At 39.1% G+C, this 19,859-nt stretch overlaps 1 protein-coding gene across 1 annotated transcript in view; it reads right to left on the reverse strand.

The window, feature by feature from the left end:
• CCT3 (chaperonin containing TCP1 subunit 3) overlaps positions 1-19,859 on the reverse strand; it is a 172,592-nt gene that overhangs the window by 82,100 nt on the left and 70,633 nt on the right. Inside the window, exon 5 of the mRNA XM_067149609.2 lies at positions 14,155-14,341. Within this exon, the coding sequence (XP_067005710.2) occupies positions 14,155-14,341 (187 nt within the window). The remainder of the gene's footprint in view (positions 1-14,154; positions 14,342-19,859) is intronic.

The raw sequence follows: 19,859 nt of genomic DNA on the forward strand, positions 1-19,859 counted from the left end.
TCCTTTTCAATGTTTACACAGAACAGGCAGTAAAGGAAATCAAAGAGAAATTTGGAATGGGAATCACAGTCCAAGGAGAGGAAATCAAAACCTTGAGATTTGCCGATGATATTGTTATTTTATCTGAGACTGCAGAAGATCTCGAGAAGTTGCTGAATGGTATGGATGAAGTCTTAGGTAAGGAGTACAAGATGAAAATAAATAAGTCCAAAACAAAAGTAATGGAGTGCAGTCGAACGAAGGCAGGTGATGTAGGAAATATTAGATTAGGAAACGAAGTCTTAAAGGAAGTAGATGAATATTGTTACTTGGGTAGTAAAATAACCAACGATGGCAGAAGTAAGGAGGACATAAAATGCAGACTAGCACAAGCAAGGAAGAGCTTTCTTAAGAAAAGAAATTTGCTCACTTCAAACATTGATATCGGAATTAGAAAGATGTATTTGAAGACTTTTGTGTGGAGCGTGGCATTGTATGGAAGTGAAACATGGACAATAACTAGCTCAGAAAGAAAGAGAATAGAAGCTTTTGAAATGTGGTGTTACAGAAGAATGCTGAAGGTGAGATGGATAGATCGAATCACGAATGAAGAGATACTGAATCGAATTGGTGAGAGGAGATCGATTTGGCTAAATTTGACGAGAAGAAGAGATAGAATGATAGGACACATCTTAAGACACCCAGGACTTGTTCAGTTGGTTTTTGAAGGAAGTGTAGGTGGCAAGAACGGTAGGGGTAGACCAAGGTATGAATATGACAAACAGATTAGAGCAGATGTAGGATGCAATAGTTACGTAGAAATGAAAAGGTTAGCACAGGATAGGGTGGCATGGAGGGCTGCATCAAACCAGTCTATGGACTGATGACTCAAACAACAACAACAACAACAACAACAACAACAACAACAACAACCACAAATTCACGAATATTGAAACAGACATGGACATTCTTAAAATAGCTAAGAAAGGACCTCTACTCAATATAATAGAGAACTTTTACATTCATTTAGACCAATACTTTAATGCCAACTATAACCTTAACGAAATAACTGAGAAACCCAATATTCTATTTGACCTTTTCATTACTTATTACAGAAAAAACAAATCGGTCGTTCAAAATTCTTTCTTTAAGTCAATCAAGGGTCCCCCGACAGTACAAATACCTTCACTTCCTCTCCCGTCCACCCCGCCTTGAACCTTCCCATCCCTCCCACCCTCCACCACTTACGTCATTCCTCCCCTCCGCATTCACCTACCCCTTTCCTGCTGATCTACTCCGCGCCACGCTCACTCCGTAAGTTGCATTCAATCCAGCAAGTTTGTTCCAAGCAGCGCAAGGTGAGTCATCGTTTATATTTTCCGGTGCCTCGCTTGTTCTCTATCTGATTACCACGTTAACACTATCTTCTTTCCCCAGGTTCATTGGGGTCCCGATTGAACTGAGACTTCTGTTCAACACAGAAAGCCTTTAATTCCACCATAGAACAGGTTCAACTTTATCAATTTTAATCTGGTGCTAGTCTCATTGGACAATTCTTCCCTCTACGCAAAAGTGGAACTCACATCTACAACTTTCTAGAAGCATATACGTAGTTATATTTGTCAATCGTGCAACAGAGGAGCAACTGCCAACCTGACTATCTCATCAAGAGTTTTTACGTGACTTCACAAGATTTTACTTGTCATTGTGAACACTTCTGTTACTTTTATCATTATTTGCAAATACGGTTTTTTCACTTTTATCTGTCATTCCACCACCATCCCATCCTTTTAGATCCTCTCATTTCTCCATACTATTTTTATCACTATGTCTTTTACTGTTGTAATTTGGCTAGGCTGATGATGGTCCACAGTGGACCGAAACTAGTACCTTTTAATGTCATTGTAATGTTTTTGTAAAAACATCACATGATTTTTTAGTATTGAGAAGGTGGAATATTAAAATTTTGTATTTACTTTAAGCATAGTCTCAACTCAATACGGAACCTAACAATGAAGTTTATTACTTTTAATAGCAAATCAGTCTTTCAAAGCATACAGAAAATGTTTTCATGCCACACCCTCTCACCGCATCGCCTTACATAATTCCCCCCCCCTCTTCCCGCCTTCCTTCCTTGTCTTTAACTCAAAGCCCCTCCTTCTCCCCGTCCCTACCAATCCTGCTACTTCCCCTAAATACCTCCCCTAATCAACTTCTCCCCCTTCCCCACCAACACAGGTACATTGGTCATGGTGTCTTACGACTCTCAGCGTCTTCTCTAACACCTGATTACACGTCATAAACACCACCTGAGGCGAATCTCATATTCATGTTAATTCTTAGGACAGGACCTTATCTTTTTTAAAGAGTTTTTCTAAATATTCCCCCACCCCCCTTTTTCTTATCTGCTTCAGGTCCCATTTTGAACCGAGAACATCGTTTAGTACCCCGGGGCAAACATGGCGTCCGCCTCATTTTCATGCAGAAACTTGGCATAGAACACTTAGACTGACTCCAGCCACAATTTCTAAAGTTAGAGAAGATATGCATTTTACCATGTAAAAATGGAGTTTGAAGTTTCTTCATGTTCTCTTCAAATTTAAAATTTGTTATGTCTTAAGAGTGGTTAAGTTATTTTATGACTGATTTTTTCAATCAATAGTTAAACAAAATGCTTTTGATTGAAGTTCTTAACATTTACGCCATTTATTTCAAGACTCTGTGAATGTTCATCAAGAAGACTTTCATACAAATTTTTTTTATGAAAAAGAAATATGGTCTTAGACTTTTAAGATAGTGATATAAGTTACTGTCCTCGGCTCGTTGTTAACCAAGTCACATATCATTCAAAGTTTTCAAGATTCGCTGAACTATTGTTAAGAGGACGTTTACACAAAACTTTTAAGATAATTGGTGCTATCTTTTTAGAAAAGAGGATTTTTAGGTTAATGCTACAAATTGATGTTCAAGGCTCATGTTTTTAATCAAGTCATTCCTCCTATCATTTATAAGATTAGTGTACACTTTTATGCATTGTTTTTGTAACCTTAAGTTTGTTTTTAATTTGGTGGCTGAAGATTCCCATTAATAATAAAATATTATAATTTATCTTATAACGTTGTATTGTACAGGTAGACCCCACTATTTTGTTCCCATTAGATTCTTGGTTCAATACAGATTTAATATGAAGTTTTTAAACTTTTATGATTACATCAAGAAATCATCATTCATTCAAAACGTTTTATAAGTTCTTTAACATTTCATACAGTTATAGTAACAATCCGTTATTGTCTTCGACAAAAACTCCCACATCAGTGTCACAGTCTGGCATTTCACTGTTTTAAGTTTGCCGCTGGTCAAACAGTGTCGTTTAGAACGTGAGGTCATCGTTCATTATACACTCTTTCCCGTAATGTTTGGTCAGCAATATGTTCAGGTCGTTGAGTTTTTCTTTCGTAAGAGGAACCCCTTCCTCCACTGGTACTGGCACAATAGCCGAAAAGGGTTTCCCATGCTTCAATATGCTTTTCGCTCCACCACAATCGCTGTTTTAGTTCACTTTACCCCTTATCACACAGTTGCCTGATTTTGTTCAAGTGATCCTCTTACAGGGTTCTGGGACATAACGAGCTTTGCTGCACAACACACGCTGGACATAACGACTTCTGCAGCAGTTCGAGGTATTTGTCACCTTTAAACGTATAGATTAAAATGGACTTTGCTCTCATATTACATTAATGGATTGTGTATTTTGATGAGCTGCATACACTGGCGGTGATAACTCATTTTGAGAAAAAAAAAATGGACATAACGTGTTTTGCAACTGGACAACTCACTTGTCCCTTAATGCCATCTGGCAATGTTTGTGCTATCATACAGAGTTATGCTATTGTTTCAGTAGTATTCTGAAGTTAAGTCCTTTACATTCAGAGTAAAGATAATTTAGTCATCAGAAATGTATTATTAATTTTTTTTTGTTAGGAGCTTTACGTCGCACCGATTCAGATAGGTCTTATGGCGACGATGGGATAGGAAAGGCCTAGGAGTTGGAAGGAAGCGGCCGTGGCCTTAAGGTACAGCTCCAGCATTTGCCTGGTGTGAAAATGGGAAACCACGGAAAACCATTTTCAGGGCTGCCGACAGTGGGATACGAATATTAATAATAATTCATCTCCTATTCTTAATGCAAGGCTTTATGCATTTTAGATGTTTGAGTGTATTATTCCAATTCAAGGTGTAGGTTTGAGTTAAAGATTTCTGGATTCATTTAACAGTTCCTCAAACAATAAGAAAACTTCCCTTATACTTAAACAGTAAATTCCCAGTCTATTCTTCCATAACGTGGCATCACTCAAGCAAATACTTCACCAGAGGAGAGTTTCCTAGAAGCTGTCAAAGTTGACTATATTTCTTCATCTGCTATTGGTTTCTGTATTTCTCCTTTAGGTATTTTATAGTACCAACTTTAACGTTTACCTTCATCTTTCCATCTTATTTCCGTTGGAGATTAATAACTTGGGACATCAACTGATTATTAGGTCTCGAGAATCACATGGCCTTAACATCAGATAAGCCTCTTTTTCTCTCCCCTCTACCTCATAGCAGTGTCTCTTTTCAACAGTGATCATTACAATCCCTATTCTATATACTGCAGACAGAGAGAAATTGAAACAATTTAAATGGACTAAAAGCTTCCAGACAAAAAGAATGAAAAATAGCACATTTAGACTACGACATTCATGATACCTGAACTTCCAAACTCCTACTACAGACATGAGAACACATGAACAGCGTATACTAGCAATATCAGACACGCCAACTTTCAAAAGTAAAAAATCAGGAGAAATTTGGCAGCAATTCGTGACTTATTACGACACATCACTGATGGCACAATGTACTAATTCATTATAATTCAATACATTAACTCTATTTGGCCCACATATACATATATTTTTCATTATTTCGATGTGAATACTAAATACTGAACATATCTGAACTGTAGGAACGTGAGACTTCCCATTCTTCAACATGCTGATCACATTATGACTAATTGTTGTTCAACACACCCGTAGCTGACTTAGCCCTCTTCAGAAACTCGGAAATAAATTTTTGCTCACACCCCTTGCCTTGCTGAACTGATTCTTAAGTCAAAAGTTTCTCCAAAGTTTGTTCAGACAGCAAGGATCAGAACTGTGTTTTTGTCCTTGTGACTCTGCTAAAAATCCTTTCAAATTCTGCATTGCTATGTGAAATTGATAAAATAGCAAGCATCATCTTAGAGAGCCTGTCATATTTAAGTACACTATCAGCTGATTTCATCTCACCTACCAATGCCCATTGAACATCAATTCTTCCTTTTACCAGGTCTGTTTCTACGAGTTGAAAGTTACAGAACTGGGAGTGCACAATATCAGTTTCTTTATCTAAATGTTGCATTTCACTAGTCAAAATGTTCTGAAAATGGTTAATGAAAAATATAAGGCTAGAAAATGATGGCTTACCTATAGCAGAAATATTTGAAACTTCTGCATTAATTAAAATTATATCTTTGAACGCAAAGTTGTGTACCATGTAGTCACATGATGAAGAGAAACACTTTCTAATAGACATAACGAATATGCACATTTCCTCATACTACAAAGTGTTCACTAAAATAAATGCAGAGTTCCGTATCATCAGATCACAATCATCCTTTTGATTTGCTGGAGTTTGATAATCTACATCAAGGACAGAGGAGATGTGTGGTTTCACAAACCTTGTCATCACATACTTCAGTAGTTCCTCCAAAACCGACCTCAGAAAGTGGATGTGCGGCATAGTTGACTGAAGAGCTACGTTTGGATTCTCAAAGATATCGATAAAACTTGAGAGAAAAAGGCAAAAAGATTTACAGTAAAACCTCGTTAATTCGAAGTCATTGGGACTCAAAAATCAGACTTCGAATTACGTGATTTCGAATTAACCGCCAATTCGCAATTCAGAAGTACCAACCCTTGCCACGTTACGAAATATTCTACTGCATGCAGTTAACCTTGATTCACAGTATCAATGTATCCAAAAAGGTGCATTTACAGTATTCAAATAATGTACTTGCATATCTCACAGGCAAATATAACCTCGCGCAACGAAAGAAAGAAAGAAAAAAAAAAAAAAGCACGATTCAAAGACGAGGAGAAATCTATGCTGGCTCCCATGTGCAAGTGCTTTATTCATTGGAATACTATACTGTATGCATTTTAGATGCCTTGTATTTACACAGAAAGTACCCAATGCCCTTAAAATCAAACTTTCCTATGACTCTATCCTTTTACGATTTCCCGCCATGGCACTTCTCTCGTACTTCAAAAATGTAAATACTTGCCGCGTCACAAAGTATTCTAAGACCCATTAATACATGCAATCACCTCGATTCACAGTTTAAACCTTTCCAATGCCATGGAAAAACTATTTCCGAAATGTATCCAACAAGGTGCATTTACAATGTTCAAATAATGCACTTGGATAAATCACTGACGAACATAACCTCACGCAACGAAAGAAAAAAAAAAATCACACAATTCAAAGAAGACGATAAATTATGCTGGTTCCCCTGTGCAAATGCATTATTTTTTGGATATCTGTACTGTTTGCATTTTTAGATGCTTTGTACTGGCATGGAAAGTGCCCGACGCCATTAAAACATTGTAGCTTATCGAACTTTTCTATGACGAGGGGATAAAGTTTCTCGCTTCCATGTGCATTGCAATTGCAAAACCATAAGACCGTTTGGGCTCGCATTAAAATAAAGCAATGCAGTTTCACCGGCAATTACAGTATTGTTCGGTGCCTACAAATTTATTATATGAGCCATGCTTTTTCGCCAACTGTCGGCATCGCCAGCGTTCGCGCATTCTGTTTTCCCGCACAATGCCTGTTGCGTGATATTACGGAGTTCCATTAAAAGGTTAAATACAAAAGAATTCCGATTTCATTCAACTTGGCAATCATGAAGCGCACTGTAGACCCACCGAAGTGAGTGTAAGTGCGGAAAGCTACCCCTCCATGTTCCGGAACACGCGTTCTATTATGACGCGGATAAATTTCGAGTTGAAATTACTCTGTAACATACTATTGTTTTAAAATGTAAAGGCAGTTTTGAATTAAAAGTCTGAATTTCGGTAACGGGGCCGACATTGTACTTCAAATTACGAATTATCCGTATTTCAAATTAAACAATTTAAATAACATGCAAAACTGTATCTCATGTTTCCGGGAACGTTCGAATTACGTGGGATTTTGAATTAACCGATTTTGAATTATCGAGGTTCTACTGTATGTAAATTTGATGAAAGGAACATGAACAGTCATTCTTCACGTGACAATGCTTGGCTCTTAGTGTCATCAGTAGTTTCATTTTTTTAGTGAAACTGATGACTGGGTTTTCCTTTTAACTGAGGAGTGTGGTGAAATGTTATGACAATGCTTCACCTTTTCAGACAAACAAGACACATCCGCACTCAGACTGTGCTTAGGAATTTAGTAAGTCTTCAAAGTTCCCATCTGAGAATTGTTACTCACAATTTCGCTCCTGAATAATGTAACCAAAGGGTCCCACTGCAGCAAAATCCTATCTAAACACCTTCTTAGTGATAACCATGGAATGGATATATATGTAAATACATATTTCTTTAGGAAGCTAAAATTAATTATATTTTGCATTATCTTTACGAATCATGACGTGTGGAGTTGAAAAATGGAGTATTCATTTTTCATATTTTTCCATATTTTGGAGTTTAGCACATGTTCCATATTCTTCATCATTAAAATCAATATAGTCCATATTTCGGCTAAAAAGTATTAAATTATATTAATTAGCAGTCCTCTCAATAATGGAGAAATAAATTAAAAATCTATAATCGATAAATTAATATTTTAACTGGTGTGCAGGTCGTTATCACACCTGTCCATGTCTGGGCTGATAAAATAAGCTGATAAGCAGTGAGAAGAGAGAGGTTGGGCCCGGAAGTGGTGGAGATCAGCCGGTCAGTACCGTGACTATCTGAATCATACTTACAGCACTGATAAGCTGCATTACGTAAGATCGACTGTGTCTGTGCCATAATTTCGTAACTAGGGAAATCTCATTCGACGATGTGCTAGTGTTTTCCGGATTAGTTCGTAATTCGGGCATTCCCTTTGATTGCTCCATACCTCCATCTAGTTCACTACCAGTCACTCACAGTTTGAATTAGCAGTAAGAAGGATCACAGTGTTCTTGTACGTTCAGTATATGCAGTTGTATACAAAGGGCACTAGGAAAGTTTTGCAATACGCAAAAACGATTGGCTGGACACCCCTGTTATAGTGAGGGATGAAAACCGGTCTAGAAGACAGCAAGAAGCGACCTTCACACCAGTTGTTACCGAGCAGTGGGATTGAAAGTAAGTTAAGATGTCAGTGTTGTCTAAAAGTGAATATCGCACAATTATCTGCTACAACTTTGCTCGTGGATTAACTGTTGACCAGTGGCTGGAGGAAATGACTCCTGTGCTGGCGAAAGACTGTTCACATCAGACAATTTTCCACTGGTACAAGGAGTTCCAGAGGAGAAATTTTGAGGTTGAAGACGATCCTCGTTCTGGGCGACCATCTGAATCAGTGACGGAGGAAAACATTGAAGTTGTGAGGAAAACGTTGCAGCAAGAGAGGCGGTTGACATATCGGCAGGTAGAAGAGACCCTCCACATCCCTGCACCAGCTATTCATTCAATTCTACACAACAATCTCCATGTTAGAAAGGTTTGTTCCCTTTTGATGCCCCATTCACTTTCAGAGGAACAAAGGGCACATTGAGTGAAATGGTGCCGAGAAATGCTAAAACAGTTTGAAAATGGGACTTCGCGGAACGTCAATAGCATTGTTAAGGCGTGACGAAACTTGGATTTATTATTATGATATCCCAACAAATTCCCAGAACAAGGTGAGGCTGTTTGAAGATGAGGGCACTCCTGTGATTGTGCGAAAATCAAGGTCAGTGAAGAAAAGGATGATTGCAGTATTCTTCACTAAACAGGGCATCCAGACTTGGGTTGTGCTAGAAACACAAAGGACAGTTACTGCAAAGTGGTACAGTGAGACTTGTCTGCCTGAGGTCATCCAGGCTCTAAAGCAGCTCCGTCCAAGGTCACGGCTCAACACTTGGCTCTTGCATCACGACAATGCTCCAGCACATCGTGCTAATGTAACAGTTGATTTTCTTGCCAGATCAGGGTTGAGTGTGCTTGATCACCCTCCATACAGTCCTGATCTTGCCCCATGTGGCTTTGCACTCTTCCCAGAAGTGAAGATGGAGCTGAAAGTGTGGCGTTTTGCATCCGACGAGGAGCTTCTGGCAGAATGGGATCCAGACTGTGAAAATGTAACCGAAGAAAAGTGGCAGAGTTGGGTCCGTGACTGGTTTCGACGTATGGAGAAGTGTATTGAGTGTGGTGGAAATTATTTTGAAAAAGTCTAAAGCGTTCACTCACATTGCAAAACTTTCCTAGTGCCCTTTGTATTGATATTCATTGAAGACATTAACATTGTTACAATATGCCTAAAGTAGCTCAGTCAACCAGTTTAAAATTGAAAAGTTACGTATCAGAATTTAAAGAAGATGGTTTATCAACTGACAGCAAGATATTTTGTAATTTGTGTCATTGTACAGCGACATCTACTCAAAGGTTCCTTGTGCAATAGCACATTTCAACCAGTAAACACCAGGCTAACAACCAACAAGATTCCAAGCAGAGACAGTTGTTTCTGACACAACCAGCAACTTCCAGGGTAACGTCCCAGTTCAACACCGATCTCTGCCATGCTCTTATCTCTGTTGATGTACCTCTCTTCAAACTGAATAATCAGTGCTTCAGGGAATTCCTTGAGAAATATACTAAACGATCCATCCCAGATGAGTCAACGTTCAGAAAAACGTACTCTTCAGCCATATACAATGAAAATGTTCAGAAGATAAGGCAAGAAATTAAAGACGGTCCAATTTGGGTTTCCATTGATGAGACAACAGACAAAGAAGGCAGGCTAATTGGCAACGTAATCACTGGTTTGTTAAGCGAAGATTATTGTAAACAGATTCTCTTACACTGTGATGTTCTAGAAAAGTGCAACAACAAAACTATAGCAAAAATGTTCAATGAGGCTATGGGTATCCTCTGGCCACAGGGCGTTGAGTAAAATAAAGTGTTACTTTTTATTAGCGATGCCGCATCTTATATGATAAAAGCCGGAGAAGCATTGTGTTGTATATCCTAAGATGACTCATTTAACATGTGTAGCACATGCCTTTCATCGTGTGGCAGAAGTGGTAAGAGGCAGTTACCTCAAAGTAGATTTACAGATTTCCTCAGTGAAAAATTTTTTTTCTCAAAGCCCACAGAAGAGCTCATCATTTGAAAGAAATGTACCCAGAGATTCCATTGCCGCCTAAACCGATTCTAAGTGGGGTACATGGCTGCAAGCGGTTGAATATTATGTTGAATATATAGACTGTATTAAGAACGTTCTGCATGCCACGGACTCTGAAGATGCAGCCTCAACTGAAGCTGTGAAAACAGTTGTCTGCGATACGAGTGTGAGAAATGACTTATGTTACATTCAGCAAAATTTTTCATGCGTCACAAAAACACTGAAAAGGCTCCAAAACTCTCATCTCTCACTTTCTGAAAGTTGTGAAATTGTGAATAAAACTGTGGAGCAACTAAATCGTGGTAGAGGTAAAGTTGCAGATGTAGCAAACATGAAGATGGCCACTGTACTTTCAAAGAACCCTGTATATGAAGAAATGACAAAGGTTGCTGCAATGCTGTGTGGAGATTTAAGTGTAAAATTAACATTGGATTTAACCCCAGCAGATATTGTGAAGTTGAAATATGCCTCCATTACCTCTTCCGATGTTGGAACGCAGTTTCAGTCAATATAAATCTGTCAGAGATAATAGGAGAAGATTCACTTTCCAGCACTTGAAAGAACATTTTGTAATGCATTGTTTCGGTAACAGAGAATAAAAGATTGTGTGTTCTTCAAATATATTAAAATGAGAAGTGCAACATTATGTTGCATGTAGATCTACTTTGTTTAGCTTCTTCGAACTTCGATATTAAATAGAAATTAATGTTATATGTGTAATTTAAGATCCATGTATAATTCCATATTTCAATAAAAATAACTAAATATATATGTACATATTTCAATACTTATTAGTACATATAAATCCGTTCCTTGGTGATAACCACCGAGTAGGCACATGCTTCAGAATTTTCCTTCCCTCTGTGTTGTGTTAAGTCTGATGCTGAACTTTTCTTTCCTCTTAGCACTCCTTTCCAGATAAAATATATAAATTATACTTTCATCTACATTTACAGGCAAGCACGCCACACCCTTCTCTGCAGCAAGATTAATTAGGTGACAAGAGCAGCCTACGATGATTGTGTTATTTTCCTGCTTCATACATCCTGCCACACCATTCTTTAATCCTACCATAACTGGAGCATTATCAGCACCAAGAGCCAGGAAGTTTTTAAAATGGAACAATCACACCTACATATAGTACAGAATGAGAACGTTGGTCCATTCCAGACTCGCTGAATATATGGAAACTCTTCATTATAAGCAATTTTTAACACTGCATCATTTTTTAATTTTATTTTTTGATATTTTGGCCAAAACAAATATTAAGACATACAACACGAGCACTTATGCAGGTACTGGCCCGGGTAGATGTCTATGGCGTGCTACTTCTGAAGTTAGGTTACTTGCTTGTGACTTCCACTTCCTATTAAGCTATTTGAGTATTCGACCAAAGAGAATGAGTATTTCACTGTATTATAAATTAAGAGGAGCACATGACTAGCCACCATGCCCCGTACTGCCATCTGATTTCATTATTAGAACTATTATCGACCAGCCATACTCAGCCACATATCGATAGAACAAGGAAATGCGCGGAACTTTAAAATATGAAAATAACTGTTACTGTTCTGAAAATCGGGAAGAACGATGAAAAATCGGGAGTCTCCCCACTTGGCACTTCTGCAATATCAATGTGTGTGTCGTTTTCTTTCTTCTAGTGGTTTAAGGGCACCCGGAAGGGGTGAAATCGAAAAAATTTCATTTTTTATTTCTTTTGCAGTTTTATATACCTGTGACTTTCTTCTTTTGAATACTTTTTGTTTCAGACCTCTGCGACGTTTGAAAGGGTGTTAATTTTTATATTACCTGGAGTGCTCCAGATGTCGGGCGTGACATGTCCTCGAACTGATGTGACATAACATTACTTTCCATTTGTAAGCGGTGACAAAGACTCTGTTGAAGGTTTTTATGTTTCAGAACGTGGTCATTTTCTGCAAGAGGATATCCCTGCTGCAGGAAAGTGCAACTTTCAATTGTTGGCCAACCTGGACAGCAGAATGATTGAGAACATAACTGCATGTGTTTATTGTTTGTTTTGGCGGCTTCTTTTACAACAGTATTCAGCTGCTTTTTTTACGTTTGGTATTATACATTGAACAAGATGCGTAGACATAGTAATATGACTTTCAAGGTGCGCAAGAATGCGGGAAAGAGGAAAATCACTGTTGTTATTCCGAACGATACAAGTGAGTGTGCAAATGTATGTTCCCCAATTGACTACAAAAAAGATGCAGAATGAACAACCACAGCATGGTTTGTTACCAAAAGGGGAGGACACGTGGTGCAAATACCACAAAAATGAAGGAAACTGCGACCACGACCACAAGCACAGTCCCCCATATGCAGTCGTGGAACCCATAAGGCCAGTCTTCAGAGACTTATCCTATGAAAAACTCCTGCGGAAATGCCTTCTCGGTAAAACCCAAAACCCTAACGAATGCTTAAATCATTTGATCTGGACTCGGGCACCCAAGAGAGAAATTGTGAGTATAAAAACACTCCACTTTGGTGTTTATGATGCCGTGGCAATATACAATGGGGGCAATATCTCGAAGAGCGAAGTTCTACAAAGACTTCGTATGCCGGTACCTCTAGAACACAACACTGAAACGAATGTCAATTATAAAGAAAAAAGGAAAGCAGGTGCAGCAGAAAGGGATATGGTGAAGCTTGGAAGACAGAAGAAAGGAAGTGTAAATAGAAGATTACAAGATGAGATGGAACAGAGCCCAGATGATCCTCTGTACGAATGTGGAATGCATAAGGAACTTTGAGGCTCGTTTCCTGAAAAGTAGTTTTTTGTGTATCTAAGGAACATTTATTCGGATACCACTGAACGCACATTAACCAAACTTGTAGGTGGTATGTAACTAATCATTCTACGTATTTTAACACAAGATTTTTAAAATCAAAGGTACAATTTCTGAATTATGGAACAAAATGTCTCCTTTTAGAACCTAAAATGCTGATGTTCACTTAAAAATGTCTCCTGTTAGAACCTAAAATGTTGATGTACACTTAAAAATGTATATTTTCAAAAAACAGAAGATTTAAAAAAATGATGTCTATTTCCGTGCGATGGTCTAATAAATATGTATACAAAAAAGGAATTTCCTTAGTTCATAACTTTGTGAGAAAATGTTCCTTAAAAACGCCCATTTTTAACATGGCAAACATAGCCCCTTCCGGGTGCCCTTAATATCGCACTAACATCGTGGTATGGGAAAAGGCTAGGATAAATAATGCATTGGCAGTGGACATGGACTTAATTAAGATACATCTAAATGCAGGCTCAAAGCCACATGACTCACACCGTATAACCAACTCTCTGTCCAACTTGTTGGCCGAATGGTCAGCATACTGGCCTTCAGTTCAGAGGGTCCCCGGGTTCTATTTCCGGCCGGATCGGGGATTTTAACCTTCACTGGTTAATTCCAATGGCTCGGGATCTGGGTGTTTGTGCTGTCCCCAACATCCCTGCAACTCGCACACCACACATAACACTATCCTCCACCACAATAACACACAGTTATCTACACATGGCAGATGTCTCCCACCCTCATCTGAGGGTCTGCCTTAAGGGCTGCACCCGGCTATAAATAGCCATACGAAATTATTATTACCAACTCTCTCTGACAGATAACAGTAAATTAAAACTGTCCATATTTAGCTATAGAGTTATTCATAGACAAGGCATTACTATCAACAGAATAATAGAAGGATGATACTCACTTTTTCCACCTTGGCATAACGTTTAATATCAATCTCTTTACGACTGTTCTCATCCAATGTTACCATCTGCACAGCATCCAAAGCAATTGTACATGCCAAATCTGACCACTGTCCAATGAACTTTGTTCCTACACATGATTTTATCACCTCCAGTAACTTCCCACGATCATTTACATCCAAGGGAATACTGAAATTAAAAAAAAAAAAAAATCAGCACTACGAACAGGTGGATCATTTCTTGACACAAAAAGTTATCAGCTGAAATTTATCTAAGTCCCAGGGTACAAGAAGGACCCCATAGGAATGAGTAGAATGAGAATTATCATACAGTGCACTATAAATATGGAAATAATCCCTACACCCTAAGTTTAGGAAGGGAAATTTGGTTAAGCTTAATAATTACTATACATAGGCCTATAACTCTCTTAAATATTAATACAATAGAAGTCTGTGATACCAAGAAGTCATAAAGCATAAAAAATTATTCGCTACACACGACTGTTGTCATAACCAATTTTTTTTAAACCTAGAAAAGACACAAAAAGGGCATAAAAATTGGTATTAAACAATAATCAAGGTAGTTCAAAACTCAAGTTATCGTGGATGAATTCCATACAGCAATTTACTTGTTCACTTACTTGGAAAGGGGGCAATTGTATAAAACAGGTGGTCTAATTTTTTTTTTTGCTTCACGTCGCACCGACACAGATATGTCTTACGGCGACGATGGGATAGGAAAGGCCTAGGAATTGGAAGGAAGCAGCCGTGGCCTTAATTAAGGTACAGTCCCGGCAAATGCCTGGTGTGAAAATGGGAAACCATGGAAAACCATCTTCAGGGCTGCCGACAGTGGGGCTCGAACCCACTATCTTCCAATTACTGGATACTAGCCGCACTTAAGCGACTGCAGCTATCCAGCTCAGTGGTCTAATGTTTTAAGGGGAATGAGACTGCAGACTAAGGGCTCTATTCAGGATCAGAATTCAGGACAGGTGTTTGTGAGAAATCGGTACGAGTCACCGCAGGTAGAACAACCGAGGGAAGATGAGGAACAGGGAACTGTTGCTGAGAAGTGTGAAAGCAGGAGGAAGGGGAGAGGTAGGAAAGGGAAATGTGGAATAGTGGATAGGAAAAGACAGGTCAAACAGGGTCATGGGAGGGAGAAAAGGGAGGAGGAAGTAGCTTCTGCAGCTGTCAGGAAAGATAGGGCTGACCAGAGGGGGGGAGATCAAATGAGGTGAGTAGGGTTGCTGGTCTGGTCATGGGGGATTCCATTGTTAGACATGTGGGGAAAGTTTGTGGAAGAAAGGGAACCGGGGTAATGTTATCCAGGAATCAGGTTAAGGCAGATGTTGAGGAAAGTAGAAGAGGAAGGAACGGAGAAGATGGCAGTTTTTCACATTGTACCAACAACATACGGCAAGCAGTTATACGGCAATTGCCAACATAGTTGAAGCAGGGTGAAGTTTAAGGAAGTGGAGATTGTTATCAGTGGAATACTGTGTAAGAGGGATACTACTGGGCAAGATTTCTAGATCCTAATGGGTGGGTAGGAGATTCGGATCTGTGCTCAGATGGCCTTCACTTAAACTACAGTGGTACATAAAAGTTAGCAAATTTGTTTAGAAGGGTTATAGGCAGGTACATACAGGGAAACGGGGTGGTCTAGGGAGCGGTGGTAAGGGCAAGGGAACTGGAAATCAAGTAGGGACGACATAAAAATGTTGGTGTTCAACTGTAGGAGTATTGTAAAGAAAGGAATAGAATAGAATTAAGTAATTTAATAGATATATACTTACCAGATATTATAATAGGAGTTGAATCATGGCTGAGAAATGATAATGGATGCAGAAATATTCTCACGGAACTGGAGTATAATGTAGAGATAGGATAGGAATGGTAGAAGGGGGAGTATTCATTCGGGTGAAAGAAGAATTTGTAAGCTACGAAAAAGTTGAAGATGACAAGCATGAAATTCTAGGTGTAAGGCTCATCTCTGAAGATAATTGGCAACTTGATGTCTTTGGAGTGTACAGACCAGGAAAGGGTGGCACTGACACTGATTCAGAATTATTTGATAAGATAATCAGCTATGTGGGAAGCGATATGGAAAGGAACGTGATAGTAGCGGGTGATCTCAATTTACCAAATGTCAAATGGGAAGGTAATGCGAACGACAGGAAGCATGACCAACAAATGGCAAATAAGTTAATATGGGAAGGACAGCTGATTCAGAAAGTGATGGAACCAACTAGAGGGAAGAATATTCTGGATGTGGTGCTGGTAAAACCAAATGAGCTCTATAGAGAAACCGAAGTAATAGATGGTATTAGTGATAACGAAGCTGTTTTTGGGGTAGTTAAAAATAAATGTGACACAACGGAAGGTATTAAAATTAGGACTATTAGGCAGTACCATATGACATAAAACAAGCACGAGGGAATTTTTAAAAAGTAACTATGATCGGTGGAAAACAGTAAATAAAAATGTAAACAGACTCTGGGATGGGTTTAAAGCAATTGCTAAGGAATGTGAAAATAGGTTTGTACCTTTAAAGGTGGTACAGAATGGTAAAGATCCACTATATTATAACAGAGAATTAAAGAAATTAAGAAGGAGGTGCAGGTTTAATGTACTCTATATAGGATCGGCACCATTGGTGAAGGGACCCGGCTTGCTACAGGGGGGGGGGCACCGCTGACGTAGACCCGGCTCGCGACAGTCAGCGTAAACCTTAGCCTCACTGGCGACAGTAGCGAACAGTGCTCTCCTTTAAATTAGTATGCAAATTACTCTGCACTTCCTCCTTGAACTAGCCATGTCATGTAGAGAAATCTTATCCTGGAGCATTGAACTACATATATGCACGTACAGTGACTTGCATAGAAAATCGCGGACAGTGCAGTGTATAAAAGACTGGTCGCAGATGGGAGTGTCATGCAGTCTATAGCAATGGCTCGAAGTATTATCAACGCTACTCGATCTGGTGGCTACTGGTGGGCTGCTACTTATGAAAATGCAGTAAACTTCATAATAGAGTATGCCGAAACAGAGAACTCTATACACTTGGCACTGCATGTCTCAGGTATCATTCTACACGAGGGGGAAGAAGTGGAGTCTCACTTTCCTTCCCGCCTGGACACACTCCTGGACGAAGATATCCATGAATGTACCGATTTCTTCGACAAGGCATATGAGTTATCGGAATTCGATCATTACCCAACAGCTCATGTTTCTCGGTACAATTATGTTGGCATCCATCGCTGCGGGTTTACGATGGTACCCTGTCAACCCAACAATGCTGCCCAGCCTACAGAAAGAAATATGAGGTTTCCAACTTACATCGATGGAGGACGCAGACAACAGGGTACTGTGCTTGGCTGTATTGCCCTTACCACATGCCTGAGAAACAATTAAATGCCCGTCAGGTACACCGTAGGATAAGGGCGCGGCTAGCGGAAAAGAGGTATTTGATTTCAGACGTTAACACTATGCGCCCGCGCGGCGTGCGCCTGAGTGCCGCTGTTAGTAATACTACCACCACAATTTTGAAATTCAGCCACTCGAAAGCTATTCACGTTATCGAATAAGTTTTTGCTTTGACGTGTTGTCAATTTCCTTTACTATCGTTAGGTGGTGGTGGTGATCAATAGTGATTGGTGGTGCAACTTAGGGATGATGTTTCGTAGCCACGTGCGCTCAGTTAGATCTTACGTAATTGCTGACATACATATTCCACGCGCGCTCCGGTTAGATAAGCCCAAATTTATGTGTGTGTGTTCTAATGATAGATTATATGACTTCACAGATTTAGAATGAAAGTGTAGTGAGGCAACAGCCTGCAATCATCTCTCAAGTAGTCAATTTATTCTGTATAATTATGACCATCTGTGGGACTGTCAGAATAAAGCAGCTGGCACCGTGATGCCAAATCGGAAAGGAATGCCAAAATCAGAGTTCGCAAAGTAACTGAAAAAGGGTGAAAAAATGTCACTGCAGAAAGAACACCTTCTAGCAATAAAGTGGCGAGATGTTTGAGACGTGTATATGCTGAGCACTGCACATGATGACATGATTGAAGTAGCCTACCTGCAGCAAGAGGGAGCCATGAGAAATCCAAACCATCAGAAGTAGTAGACTATAAGAAATTCAATATTGGTGTTGATAAGTCCGACCAATTGTTGGCATATTATGCATTCACAAGGAATGCGATCAAGTTGTGGAAAAAATTATTCTTCCATCTGTTAGATCTTGCCATAGGGAATGCCTATATACTGTACCGTAAAGCTTCTTCACAAAACTTCCCCTTTCGAAATTTTGTGAACGTTTAGCGGATGATTTGGTGAGTAGTGTTGGGGCCGAAAATACTGAATAATCACGAGCATCAACTGCAGGAAGGCTGGTAGGTAGAGATCATTTTACAAACAGAATACCTGCAGGAGGCGCGAAGAAGGAAGGACACACGCAGCGTACGTGCAAGGTTTGCTACGACAAGTCCAAACATAAGACCGGTCGTCCTGTGAAGAAAATGACAACCATATATTGTCGTAAATGTGACGTAGGTCTTTGCAAAGGAGAATGTTTTGAGTGTTACCATACCAAAGCTAAATATAGGGAATAACAATGTGTAATTCTGTTATTCAGTGACTAAAAACTATCGAACTTTTCTAGTGAATTAGAAATTCAAGTGCGTGAACAAGGATATCAGAATGGACCAATATTGTAGCCTAAGTTTCTTTCCAATGCTGAAGGTAAGCATTTTTTTATTTGACTTCATGGGATAGCCCACTCATTGTACAATATGTATATAAATTTGTTCATTTATAATGCGAAAACTGACAGAATTGTGATTTTTTTCTAAGAGTCTAAATTACGCCGGTACAGGGTAGGGATGTCATCTTGAAACGTCCGGGCTCATAGTGTTAAAGTGACTATGAATAACATAACGAAGTGGCATACACAAATTAACTGATTTAATTTACAGATATTCAATAAGTGAGGGAAAGTTATTTATCGGGCATGAAAGGAACGTGACATTAAAGAGTATATACGTATTTTCCATTCTGATGACAAATTTTCATTAATATCACAGTTAAATCCTTTTCTCCAGGACAAAACATGAGTAAGGATTCATGACTTTTGTAATACTTGCTGTCGCTACCATACTCCCAGAAAATGTTCCTGGATTTATTTTTTTTATATTTTTTTTTTACAGGGTGATAATACTCTCACTGTATCGGACAAGCCCAGAAGAATGGATAATACATTAACCCTTTGAGAGTCAGGTTTCTTAGTCCACTGCACACCCCAAAATTTAGGTTATTGCACATGTTTGCAAAACAACCTTCAAGAGGCATTATATTTTAATGAAACGAATGAATTTAACATAGTATGTTAACAAGATAAAAAAAAAACTAGTCTGAGCACAAAAATTGTGAAACATCATTTTTAGTAATGTTTTTTGGTATGATAATCCTCAAAACAAGGTACAAGGAACAATTTTTACTTGCTTACTTAATCTGCTTACCCTCCAGGGTTGGTTTTCCCTCAGACTCAGCCAGGGACCCCCACCTCTAACGCCTCAAGGGCAGTGTCCTGGAGCATGAAACATTGGGTCGGGGACACAACTGGGGAGAATGACCAGTACCTCGCCCAGGAGGCCTGACCTGCTATGCTGAACAGGGGCCTTGGTGGGGGATGGGAAG

Source organism: Anabrus simplex, chromosome 1 (assembly GCF_040414725.1).
Source record: "Anabrus simplex isolate iqAnaSimp1 chromosome 1, ASM4041472v1, whole genome shotgun sequence".
In the NCBI taxonomy this organism is placed as follows: Eukaryota; Metazoa; Arthropoda; class Insecta; order Orthoptera; family Tettigoniidae; genus Anabrus; species Anabrus simplex.